The sequence below is a fragment of the Emys orbicularis genome, chromosome 8 (genome assembly GCF_028017835.1).
Source record: "Emys orbicularis isolate rEmyOrb1 chromosome 8, rEmyOrb1.hap1, whole genome shotgun sequence".
NCBI classification, from domain to species: Eukaryota; Metazoa; Chordata; order Testudines; family Emydidae; genus Emys; species Emys orbicularis.
In genome coordinates this window covers 106,624,632-106,637,788 of record NC_088690.1, presented here as the reverse complement: position 1 = coordinate 106,637,788, position 13,157 = coordinate 106,624,632, and the positions used below count along the sequence as shown (strand labels likewise).

The 13,157-nt window shown below is 46.6% G+C and overlaps 1 protein-coding gene across 1 annotated transcript in view; it reads left to right on the top strand.

Annotated features, from left to right (window-relative positions):
* The first annotated feature begins 1,057 nt into the window (after nt 1–1,057).
* MGAT4B (alpha-1,3-mannosyl-glycoprotein 4-beta-N-acetylglucosaminyltransferase B) overlaps nt 1,058–13,157 on the top strand; it is a 96,886-nt gene continuing 84,786 nt past the window's right edge. The window contains exon 1 of the mRNA XM_065409562.1: nt 1,058–1,154. Coding sequence (XP_065265634.1) covers nt 1,058–1,154 — 97 coding nt within the window. The remainder of the gene's footprint in view (nt 1,155–13,157) is intronic.

The following is a 13,157-nucleotide window of genomic DNA, read 5'->3' as shown; positions in this document are numbered from 1 at the left end:
TAGCTGTGAATGTATTTGCTTTCATTGTTTTGGGTGTTTCATAATTTCCCTTTTTATATTTAAATTTAAAAGTGTTAAAAGGTTATTGCAGAGTGAATATAATTTCATACAGCTATTTAAAAACCACTATTATATAAATCATCAAAAGGAAAACCAAACAGGACAGCGACTAATGAGTAAGAGTTAGCAGTATTATCCAATGTTTCATTATTTAATACAAGGAATCATATTTAGAATTAATCATAAAAGAGTGAGAGAGAAAATACCCAAAATGGGAATATTGCAGGGAAGCTCCCGTTTGCATATGGGAGAAGACGTTGTGTATTTAATATTATTATTGTTTTAATTATTCAGACAGTGAAGTAAGTTCCCAAAGCCTGTCGCCTGCCCCCGTTCATTCACCTGCCTTGCTGTGATTAGGTATCGCAACGGGCAAGGGCTTTGCCTGCCTTTTGTGGGGCAGTGTTAGAAGTTACCATCCTGCTGTTTATTGTGGATTAGTAACACACACACATCTGCACGTAGATTTCCGTGCACACTTACACTTACACACACGCATCATGCACACGGTTGCCCTCGCACGCATGAGCCCAGGAGCTTGCACAAGCATAGGGCCCCGTTTACACGAGCACGCCCTGGCACACTCACGAGGCCCTGCCTGCGCGTGCACACGTGAATTCCCCGCCACCTGTTCACGGAAAGGCGCGCGGCGCCCTTGCACACGCACATTGGCCCCCTCCCTTGCACGTCCGCCCGGCCGCGGCATGTGCGCGGCTCCTTTAACTCGGTGCCATCTCCGCCCCTTCCCCTCCCCGGCGGCAGCCCCCTCCCTGCTCCGGGGACCGCGCGCGGCAGCCCCATCCCGCTGGAGCTGGCGGCCCGGCCGGGCGCGGCCAGTGCATGAGGGCAGCGGGCGAAGGCGGAGGAGGAGGCGAGTCCCTCCCGCCCACCGCGGCTGCCCCCGCCGCCTCCGCTCCTCGCCGGGGCCGGGGCCCGGGAGGCTGAGGCCGCGCCGCGCCCGGGACATGCGGCCTCCCCCACCGCCGCGGAGGAGGAGATGAGGCTCCGCAATGGCACCTTCCTCACCCTGCTGCTCGGCTGCCTCTGCGCCCTGCTCTCGCTCTCCTGGTACGGGGCCTTCAGCGGGCATAAAGGTAAGGGGCGGCCGGTCCCCGCTGGCTCCCTCCCTCCCGGCCGGGCGTCGCCAGGGACCCCGCTCTCCTGGAGGGGCCCCTCGCCTTACACCCGTTGGCAGGGCCTTCAGTGACCGCAGACCCTGACCCAGAGCTGAGCCCGCCCCCGTCACTCTCTGGGCACCCAGCCCCCTAGCTACCGGCCAGGCACTAAGCCTGGGCACCCTCCCCAAACTCCTGCCCCTCCAGCCTGACACCCAGTACTAGGGTCCCCCCCACTCCTCCTAAGGCAGCCAGCCCCTTGCAAGCCCTCTTCTGCAATCAAGGGATGGCTAAGGATCTCTTCCGTCCCCCGACCACCCATTCTCCTCCGCTGGAGTAAGGGGCTGACAAGTATTCCCTTTCTCCAGGGTATGCAGCCTAGATCCCTCTCCCAGTACTGGGGGTATGGGGCAGGCAGAAAGGCAAGAGGGACCTGGGCACTGAATAGCTCTCTGGAGCTGCCAGCCTTTCTTTTACCCCCGCTGTGTTCAGCTGTGCCTGTCCTCTTCTTTCTGCTGCAGAATATGAAGTTCCCTCTCCGCCCTCCTCAGGGGTATCCAGGCATCCCCCAGATATAGTGCTGTATACAGACACACTCCACGATGCTTTCCTCTCTAGGGATTCCTTCTTCAGCCTGAAGTTTATTCTCCCTTTGCCACCAATTCCACAGCCCAGAATTGAGCTCTAAAGGTGCATTCCCATGGGCCAATGCTTCCCAACCAATGATAATTCAGGCTTTTTAAACTGGTACCCTAGGTCAGTGGTTCTCAACCAGGGGTCCAGGGCCTGCTGGGGGGCCGTGAGCTGGTTTCAGGGGGTCTGCCAAGCGGGGCCGGCATTACACTTGCTGGGGCCCAGGGCAGAAAGCTGAAGCCCGGGGCCTTGAGCCCTGCCACTCAGGGCTGACGCTGAAGCAGGAGCAACTTAGCTTTTTAAATAGCATGTTGGGGGGGCCTCAGAAAGAAAAAGGTTGAGGACCCCTGCTCTAGGTTCCCCTTCCTCCCCACCTTAGCGATGAGTCTCTGAACTAGACTCTTGTTCTCCCCCATTGTGAACTTCCCATTGTTTGTGTGCTCTGACCTGTAAGGATAAGACTGGTGTTTTGAGTAGCAAAAGCTCCTGTTTGGGGTTAGATCCCACATACTGAATGACAAGCAGCAGTTAATGCTCGGTACAGCCAAGTTCTTAGTCTGGTAAACTGATAGCTTCCTGAACTCGCTGAGAACCCGTTATCATAGGCTGTACTTAATTTTCTCGTTCCTGAGTAGCCTTGGCTGGAGACTGGATTTTTCCTGTGCCTTGTTACCTTGTCATCATCCTGAGCTGCTTTATTTCTGAGTTCTGAGTATGTCCATCTGTGGGTTGGCTGGTCTGGGGATTTCTTTTTTGTTGTAGCATGTAAGTATTTTTCAGTCATGGCTCACCCCTCTTTCAAACATCTCTGCTCCCCATCATGGCCACAATTCACTGGCTGAGGAAAGTGGATGAGGAGCTGATTTGATGAGAGGAGTCTTTGCAGAGTGATGTAAAGCAAGTGCCTGTTGGCAGGACATGGATGAACAAATGAAGACATCTTTACCCAGGCTCTATGTGCTCTGTGGCAAGCATGACCTAAATTCTGTGGCAAGGCCCTTGAGTTTCACAGCACTCCAGTGCAGCAGGCTGTAGATACTGCAGCAGCTGCAGAAAATTTAAAAAAGGAGTTTTGTATTGAATTAAATATGAAAATGAATAATAAACTAGTACTGCAATCCCTGTGTTATTCAATATATCAAATAAATACAATTTATTTTACACTTCCCTTAAATATTTAATTGTCAAGTGTGCTGAAATTTGCATTGAGAACATGTAACTGTATTGTTTAAATGATTGGGGGCGGGGGGAAGCTGGAGACTTTGGAAATGGAAAAGAGACATCTGGAGCTTTTGGCATGTGGAAAGGTGCGGGAAGCAGTTTGGGAGAAGCACACTAGCTGAATGTTTGCTAAAATGATCAGCAGTGAAATAGTTAACAGTATTAGACACATTGTCATCACTAGGTTTCAAAATTAACACTCTATTCACTTTCTCTTTGAACACATATTTCAGATTGTTTTAAAATCCAGTCAGGTAATACATTGTTGATTTACAGCTCCAGTCAAATGTAGGTTTCAGAGTAGCAGCCGTGTTAGTCTGTATCCGCAAAAAGAACAGGGGTACTTGTGGCACCTTAGAGACTAACAAATTTATTTGAGCATAAGCTTTCGTGGGCTACAGCCCACTTCTTCGGATGCATAGAATGGAACATATATTGAGGAGATATATATATACACACACATACAGAGAGCATGAACACGTGGGAGTTGTCTTACCAACTCTGAGAGGCCAATTAAGTAAGAGGGGGAAAAAAACTTTTGAAGTGATAATCAAGATAGCCCAGTACAGACAGGTTGATAAGAAGTGTGAGAGTACTTACATGGGGAGATAGATTCAATGTTTGTAATGGCTCAGCCATTCCCAGTCTTTATTCAAACCTAAATTGATTGTGTCTAATTTGCATATCAATTCGAGTTCAGCAGTTTCTCGTTGGAGTCTGTTTTTGAAGCTTTTCTGTTGTAAAATAGCCACCCGCAGGTCTGTCATTGAATGACCAGACAGGTTAACGTGTTCTCCCACTGGTTTTTGAGAAAACAGACTCCAACGAGAAATTGCTGAACTCGAATTGATATGCAATAGCCATCCCCCTCGACACCCTCCACCTCAGCAGCCTGCTGAGTGCCTTGAGCTCAACACCTGGAAGCCCTGCCCCAGTCACCCTCCCAGCACCCTTGCGCACCTCACAGCCACCCCCTGCCTGGGAATGAGGGAAGGGCTCAGGGGCCGCCAGTTCCAGGTAGAGGCAGGCGCTCGGGTTGGGCCCACCCATTATCTATGATGGTCCCAAATACAGCATTGTCCAGGCAGAAACAGAGTGGCACCGCAGAGCCCCAGTCCCTGGGGGACTGATACTCCAGGAGGCCTGACAGCCACGGATCGTGGGGTGCAACGTCTCAGAGCAGGAATGAACCCTCCAGCCTCCTCCAGCTGCCCTGGGAGCTACTGCCTCTCAGGGTTGGCCCCTTTTCCTCGCCCTCCAACCATCGGCTCCGCTTTCCTCTCCTCCGCCAGGGGTGCTGGTCTCCTCCGGCCATGAATGGGGGCCATCAACAACCACCCCTCCACCAGTAGGGGGCTGGCGTCCAGCTCCTTGGTGCTGTCTGCTTCCCAGTTGGACAGGGTGGTGCCAGGTGCCCTGCGGGTGGGAGCGGGACTTCCCGGGGTGGAGCCATGACTCAAGCTGTTTGGGGGGTGGCCAAACTTTTAAATTGTCCCTCTCTACTATCAGTGTACGCAGTTTGGGAGGGGGTGTTGCCTCCCCAAACTTCACCCGGGACTGTGTCACAGCCCACCTTTGGGCCATAGCCCACAGTTTGGGAACCTCTGCCCTAGTGTATAATGAAAGAAACATTGATGGTGATCTCTTAGGGGCATCCTCTCATACTTTCCTGGAGGAGAGAGTGGTCATGCAGTTTTGGACTGGGGTTGCATGCCCAATGTCTGTGCACAAATTCTCTATGTAAGACTAAATTCTATATTACTTTTACTGTTATGATGAAAGGAAATTACTTTTTGATTTAGTGCTTGAAGAGTTGTCTAGCGCCCTCTTTTCAGGCTTTTGTGGTATTTTAGAAACGGAAAGTTTGGACATATCCACAGAATGCTTTCACAGCAACGAGTACCCATCTTTTATAGTGCCACATATGGTGGGAATCACTTCTCCTATGTAAACTTGGAAAATTTATTTTGAAAATAAAGTTAAGAAATCCACGTAAAGAATTACTATTCGCATACTGGATTAGTATTCCCACTTCTTTGCTGAATAAGGGATCTTTATTCCCACCCACCCACCCCCCATGTTGGCTAGGGCTAAATCCTAGAATAACAGAAGTGTCAGGTTGTTTGATGGGAAGAGGAATAATATTTAGGTCACTTCCTGATAATTCCAGTAATGATCATTATTTCAGTTAATAGGTAAAGCATGGACAATGGCGGTAAGACTTAAGATGAGGTGTGTGGGGAACCAAAACTCTGCTTTAGAAGGATAGTGTACGGAGGTAATTGAAAACATGGATGGTTTTAATAGACTTTCCTCCAGCAGCTTGTTGATCCACTTTGTTAAAGCTGGAACTCCTGCCTATTGTTGAAGTTTCTTTCTTGAGGGGTGACTGTTAAATATCACTTACACCAACGATGCAATTAGGAAAAATAGCGTAAAGCTGCATGGAGTATTTAATTTCTGATCCTGACTTTTAAGAGCCAGTCAAGGATCCTGTGGGGAGGAGACCTCAATATTGATACTTTTATTAATATTTTTGCATTATAACTTCTTAAAGTTGTTATAAACTTGTTTGCTGCTTTACTGAATATTAAGGTCTAGGTACAAGAGTATTGTACAGTAGAACACCAGAGTTATGAACTGACAAGTCAACAACACATCTAATTTGAAACCAGAAGTATACACAATCAGGCAGCAGAGACCCCCCCGCCCCCAAAAAAGGCAAATAACTGTAGAGTATTGTGTTAAACGTAAACTACTAAAAAAGGGGGGAAGTTTAAAAAAAGATTTGAGCAGGTAAAGAAACTTTCTGTGCTTGTTTAATTTAAATTAAGATGGTTAAAAACAGCATTTTTCTTCTGCATAGTAAAGTTTCAAAGCTGTATTCAATCAGTGTTCAGTTGTAAACTTTTGAAAGAACAACCATAACGTTTTGTTCAGAATTAACAAACATTTTAGAGTTATGAAGAACCTCCATTCCCGACATGCTCATAACTCTGAGGTTCTACTGTAGCTAGAATGTTTAGAAATATAAAATTACACGTTTAGCTAATCACATTACAAAATGGTAAAGCCAGAGGTGAAAATAAGTCAGGACACTTACCGGTATGGGCTGGGGGAGAAGGGGCAGGCCTCGGGCGGAAGGGGCGGGGCTGGGGGCCAGCATCCCCCAACCAGCCCTTCCAGGCCCCCTGGCCCGTGCTGCCCAGGACTTGAGTGTTGATTTAAAGGGCCCGGGGCTACGGATGCTGCTGCTGCATCCGGAGCCCCAGGCCCTTTTAAATTGGCCCGAGAGCAACTGCTCCCTTTGCCCCCCCCACCCGTTGGAGGCTGTGGGGGCAACAGGGGCAGGGACATTAAAGCGCTGCAGGGTCTTTTGCTGTGGCAGTGCTTTAATGTTGCTGTGCCCCCCTGCCCCCGCTGACTGGGGGAGGGGGCGCAGAAACGTTAAAGCGCTGCCGCAGCAAAGGACCATCCTTAAAGCGCTGCCGCGGCAGTGCTTTAATGTCCCTGCCCCTTTTGCCTCCCCTGTCGGCGGCTCTACCGGTACGGACTCTACAAGCAGGGCTGCCGACGGGGCGGGAAGGGGCAGCGACGTTAAAGGCGGCAGCGCTTTAAGGACAGTCCTTTGCCGCGGCAGCGCTTTGAGGATCCTCAAAGCGCTGCTGCAACAAAGGACCATCCTGAATCAGCATCTCAAATTGGGCACCCAAAATTCATTAATATTTGCAAAGCACTCAGATGCTACAGTGATGAGCATCATAGAAGAGACTATGAAGAATTTAAAAATTCAGTATTCAGAGGAGGGTTTGAATAGTGTGCAGAAAATAAGGGATGGGACTGCTCACTGAACAATGTGGATGAAATAAAATATTGAGCAGCAGGTCTGGCCCCTAGGCGGGGGGCCACAGGGCTCTGTGCACTGCACCCGCCCCGAGCACTGGCTCCGGGCACCGGCCAGTGGGAGCTGGGGGGCGGTGCCTGCAGGCGGGAGCCACGCGGAGCTGCTTACGCATCTCTGCCTAGGAGCCGGACCTACTGCTGGCCGCTTCCGGGGCGCAGCACGGTCCGTGATGCCAGGACAGGCGGGAAGCCTTCCTCTGCACCCCGGCTGCGCTGCTGACGGGGAGCCGCCGGAGGTAAGCCCACGCCCCAGCCCCACACCCCAATCCCCTGTCTGAGCCCCACCCCAAACCCGGAGCCCCTTCCTGCACCCCAAACCCCTCATCCCTGGCCCCACCCCAGAGCCTGCACCCCCAGCCCAGAGCCCTGACCCCCTCCTGCACCCCAACCCCCTGCCCCATCCCAGAGCCCCCCCACACCCTGAACCCCTCATTCCTGGCCCCACCCCACAGCCCTCACCCCTGTACCCCAGCCCTCTGCCCCAGCCCTGAGCCTCTCCCACACCCCAAACCTCTCATCCCCAGCTCCGTTGGGTCGCAGGCATCAACAATTTTCTTCAGCTGGATCGCCAGAAAAACAAGTTTGAAAACCACTGATGTAGGGTGTGTGTACACTGCAGTGTAAGCCAAGAGTTTGAACTCAGGTTCAAGCCTAATACCCCTTCATCTACACACAAATCGTGCTAACCCAGGGCTCGGACCCTAGGTCCCAGGAGTCCACAGGGGTGGAAGGTCTGAGCCTGAGTCAAGCTGGGACCCAGGGTTCAAGCCCTGTTGTTTTGCAGTGTAGACGCAGCCCCACTGCATTCTTGCTCTGGGAGTCTGCCAAAACCCCAAAATATCCCACAATCCCATGGACTGTCTTTCTTTGTCCTCTGGATAGTCAAGTTTGGTGGACAGTCAAGTTTTCTCTCACTGCACCATGAACGAAAGGCTAGAGTGGCCACATTTTGGGAGGAAGGTAGGAAGTCTGGGATATGGGTGGCTGGACTCAGGTCTGCATAATGTAGTGTAGGTGCTGGAGCCCCAGGTTGGGACCCAGGATTCAACAATTCCTAACTTGGGGTTGCAAATGAGTGTAGATACTCAAGATCTAGTTAACAAACCCAGGTTCTGCTAACTCAAGTTCTACTAACTCTGGGTTTACATTGCAGTGCAGGTATACCCATAGAGTCAACAACTGAAGCTAAATACGTTCTAAGAGTTACAGTATTTAATTTTTTAAGATGGTTTTGAGAGGTAAAACCTCTTGTATGAAAAACAGGAGTGTTTGGACATTTTGAAAACAGTATTTAATTCCCTGTAAAACTCTGATAACTTGGAAAGGTTGTTTTTAACTCCTTCTTATTCAGTCCATTTTCTGAGATATTGTTTCAAGTTTATCTGAATCTTTCCTGCCACAAGAAGAACAAAGGCAGTTAAAGAAATGTTGCATATTAATTAAACCAACTGCATATTCAGGAACTGAAAGTGTCATTAAGACAATCCCGAAGGTATGGAGCTAATTATAAGAATGACAGCAACCAACTTGAATCTAAACAAGCATGAAAGAGGTGTGTTTTCCTATAATTTAATGAAAATAAGAAGGGTATAAAAGACTCTGAAATGAGCACCCCACATTCACAGCCCCTGCTACTCTGCCTAGACAGCAAGCACTCCACAACTCATCCTGTCCATCTCTACAGGTAAGCTGCCTCAGACAGATAAGAAAATCAGAGAAGACGCAAGAAGAAAACAATCCAAGTAATCCTACCCACCACTTCAGTGTGGATTGGTGAGAGGAAGTTAACTAAGATGGTGCCAGGTGCTTAGATTTAAAATTCTTGTAATGATTTTGTTGGAATATTGAAATACAGAAACAACTTAAAAGACTAAAAGTTTTTCCTGTTAGTCCCTAGGTGGTAAAACCATATATTCCTGGAGAGGAGACGGGGGCTAAATATTGGTAATCAGAGAAGTAGTGGGATTTAATTGGATTTAAGATTTTTAGTGTTGGTTAATTGGCCTGTCTCAAGACAGCTCCTTAAAAGGCTTCTTCTAGTAACTGATTTAAATATTTTCTCCTGTTTGCCTAAGATATAGTAAGATTGCTTACTTTGCCAACTATAAACTAGCTGGTGGTTATTAATAACCAACAGGTTCACCTGCCCTGAAACAAAGCTCTTTTGCCCATCTGTAAACCTTCTTATTTATTTAAGGCTATACTCAAGAATGGATTCACAATAATTTTGGGAAAGAATATATTTTGGTCTTAATTTACGGAGAGAAGAGTACATTTGTTAAAAACGCACCATAGAGAGACATGTAGAAGAGACTGTAATGCAAGTAGGAAGTTTATCATTTGTGTTTGGTCATTTGTGGTGTTTAATATTTTCTTTCCTTTATTTAATAATAAAATATCTATGGTTAATAATTGCGATTATTTTGAGTGGTCTTGATCATAGTGTCCCCTAAGGCAGTGGTTCTCAATAACCGGTCCATGGAGAGGTGCCCGGTCCTGAGATTTCCCTGGTGCAGTTTACCTATTGGGTTCCGGGAAGTGGGCGGGCGGAAGTCCGTCCACTGCTGAAGGACACCCCTCCCCCCCAGCCTAAGGGGATGATCTACAGGACCTGGAAACCAACTGATTTCGGGGGACAACTAATGAAATAACAGGGATAGGAGTGCGGTCACAGGGTCAAAAGAAGGGAACCTGACGGGGACACCGAGCAGAGAACCCCGGACAGCGCCCACTGCTCCTCAAAGGCGTCAAGGGAGCCAGTGGACGCTGCCCAGAGGAACTCTGCCCGGATACGTGAACGGACATAGGATTGGAAACAGGCCCCACAGTCACAGGAGTCTCCATCGGCCAACCTCCTCTCCCTGGTTTTATAGATGGCCGTTTTAGCCAGGGCCAAGAGGAGGTTGACCAGGAGGTCCTGTGACTTTGTGGGGCGACGGATAGGGAGTGCATAGAGAAGGAGGTGAGGGGAAAAGTGCAGTCAGAAACGTAGCAGAATATTGGTGAGGAGCCGGTATAGGGGCTGCAACCTGGCGCACTCCAAGTAAACGTGCGCCAGGGTTTAGGAAGGCAGCAAGCCTGTCCCTGGTATCAAAAAGGTTGAGAAACGTTGCCCTAAGGTATGTAAAAGAACCCTTGTGACTAAATAGTGGGAGCCACACCCCTGAGTTGGCAATGAGAGAAGCAGTTGGTCTTCCATTTCTTGTTTCTCTAAGTGAAATATTTTAGTAATTTTTAAAACAAAATTACTTGGCACCCAACAATTTAAAATTACCCTTTTCAACTCCTGTCTTGGTCTTTTGAGTGACTGTATATGTGGCCCATAAGCTTAAAGTGAAGAGGATCTCTCATGAGGTTAGATGTTTAATTGATACCATTGATATTTATTACAACTTGGCTCACTGTATCACAAACATTGCAGTGATTCCAACTATAACTTTCTAATGAGTTTGCAGTGGGGCAGGTTTAGAGACAGTGTTAGGGGGGGAAATGGTGTTTATTTGACTAAAACTGGATTTAGACGTCACACTTGTATGGTTTTGAAGTGCTTGCTTGGTAGGTGATTCTGAAGAATAAGGCTCACTAGGTGCAGCTTCAATCCCTAAAGAAAATGACAGTCTGTAACAAAATCTCTGTATAAATATGCAAGCCAGTCTCTTCTCTACAGGCAGGAGGATCAGAGCTTGCTGTACTACTAAATAAGGGGGTATATCTTTTATTCCAATACGCAGGACTTTCCTCATTTCCCATGTGTGTTTCCAAAACTGTATGCTGATTTCCTTTCATGTAAATTGTGAATGCTCTTCTGAGGCGGTCTGTGCTGGGGGTTTGCTCCAATTACAGTTGTTGGCCAGTCACAGGTGTAGCTGCACCAGTGCAACCCCCAGTGTAGACAGGGTAAATTAAGACTCTTACGGGTGTAGCTTTATCCCACTTGAAACTGGTGTAGACAAAGCCTAAGAGTTCACCAATGTAAATGGTTCCACAGAACAACAATGGCAACACAAAAGCCTGGTTCTAAAGTCCCAGAGAGCCAGATCCATACTGATTATCTACTAGAGGCCAACTCCTTCCTGGAGACTGCAGAATGTAGAAGGATATTATTCAAATGCGTGACAAACAAGCTGTACGTGAGCAGATCTGACAACCATCTCTTGCACGGTATGTTGCTTATCATAACTCGTGTGATTGATGGCTTGAATGCAGCAGGATTTGCAAATTGTTTTGCATACAATTTGATGAGACTTTGCCGCAGACTGACACATTGCAGTCTGAGAAGACCTGAAGAAGAACTTTTTGTAAGCTCAAAAGCTTGTCTCTCCCACTAACAGAAGTTGGTCCGGTAAAAATATCTCTAATATCCTGTAACCAGCATGGCTACAACACGACTATGTGCAATATTGTGGTGTTCACACACACTTATCAGAATGGATCCCTCTCTTTTTGGGGTCAGCTATACTTCTGTAACTTGTGTTTTGTTTTGTTTTTAAGTTGGACATTCTTGTTTGTACTTCATTTACACCTTTTTGTATGAATTATAGATACAGCTATTACTCCTATAGTGATATTCTAATGAGCTTGAGAATTTTTGGGGCAAGGAAGGATGGTCCAATGATTAGAGTACCTGTATTGAATTCCCTGCTCTGTCACAGATTTTCTGGATAAGTCACTTAGAGAACTGAGGCACAGAGATACTATCTGTAAAAGGGAAAATAGGGCAGTGCTATCTCACAGGGGTATTGTGAGGACAAATATTGAGGCACTCCGATACTGTGATGATAGGGACCAGAAATGTATCTAAAATGGAAAGGTCATAACATACAGAAAGGAGGTGATAAACTGACCAAGATATATTTAGTATTTTCCCTGTACTTGTATACCAGGAGTCGGCAACCTTTCAGAAGTGGGGTGCCAAGTCTTCATTTATTCACGGTAATATAAGGTTTCGTGTGCCGGTAATACATTTTAACGTTTTCAGAAGGTCTCTTTCTATAAGTCTGTAATATATAACTAAAGTATTGTTGTCTGTAAAGTAAATAAGGTTTTTAAAATGTTTAAGAAGCTTCATTTAAAATTAAATTAAAATGCAGAGCCCCCCGGACTGGTGGCCAGGACCCAGGCAGTGTGAGTGCCACTGAAAATCAGCTCATGTGCCATAGATTGCCTACCCCGTTGTATACTATGAGTGGGCCAATTTCTCATTCATTTGATTCAGTTGGATTCATTTAAAAGAAAGCATTGATTTATGCTTATATCTGAACATACATTGATTATTTACTTGGTTTCAGCTAGCAAACAATGGATTTGTTTTACATGAAAGTAACCCTACCAGTCATCTGTAGAAGGCTTTGAAGTCTGCAGAGCTGTGAACTAACTGCTTTAGTAATAAAACCTGGTCAATGATTGTTCTACCCTAAAATGTAACTACTAGTGGGCAGAGTGGATGAAAATTGATTTAAAAAAAAATCATCAAGGAAATTGGATTTTTAATTTAAATTGGATTCTTTGATTTTATTTAAATCATAGTGTTTTTTCTTTTTAAAAATCTGTTCAAAATGAAATCTGAATTTAATACAAACTATCTTAAGGCCTAAATTTATTATAATCTCTTAAAACATTTAAATACAAAATACATGTGGTGAATCCATGAGCCTCTATCAAAAACTTTGCATTAAAGGCTGCTGTTTTATATGAAGAAAGAATCAGGAGAAAAACATCAAACTTTTGAGGTCACAGCTTTATAAATATGTCACAACAGTCACCCCAAGTAACTTCAGAGACTCATTTTCAAGAGAATTAGGTGAGTAGGAACTTAGGGTATGTCTACACTACAGGATTAATCCGAATTTATATAATTCGAATTTAGGAAACCGATTTTATAAATTCGAATGTATTCGGCCACACTAGGCACCATTAATTCGGTGGTGTGCGTCCAAGCTACCGTAGTAGCATCGATTTCCAGAGCGTTGCATTGTGGGTAGCCAATAACATCTAATTGCCAATAACATCGAATTGCGGCCACACTAACGTTAATTCGGATTAACAATACCGATTTTGACGCTACTCCTCTCGTCGAGGAGGAGTACAGAAATCGAATTAAAGGGCTCTTTAATTCGAATTAAATGGCTTCGTTGTGTGGACGGGTCAAGCGTTAATTCGAATTAAAGCAGCTAAATCCGAATTAAAGTCGTAGTGTAGACCAGGCCTTAAGCTCCAGTCACTTTC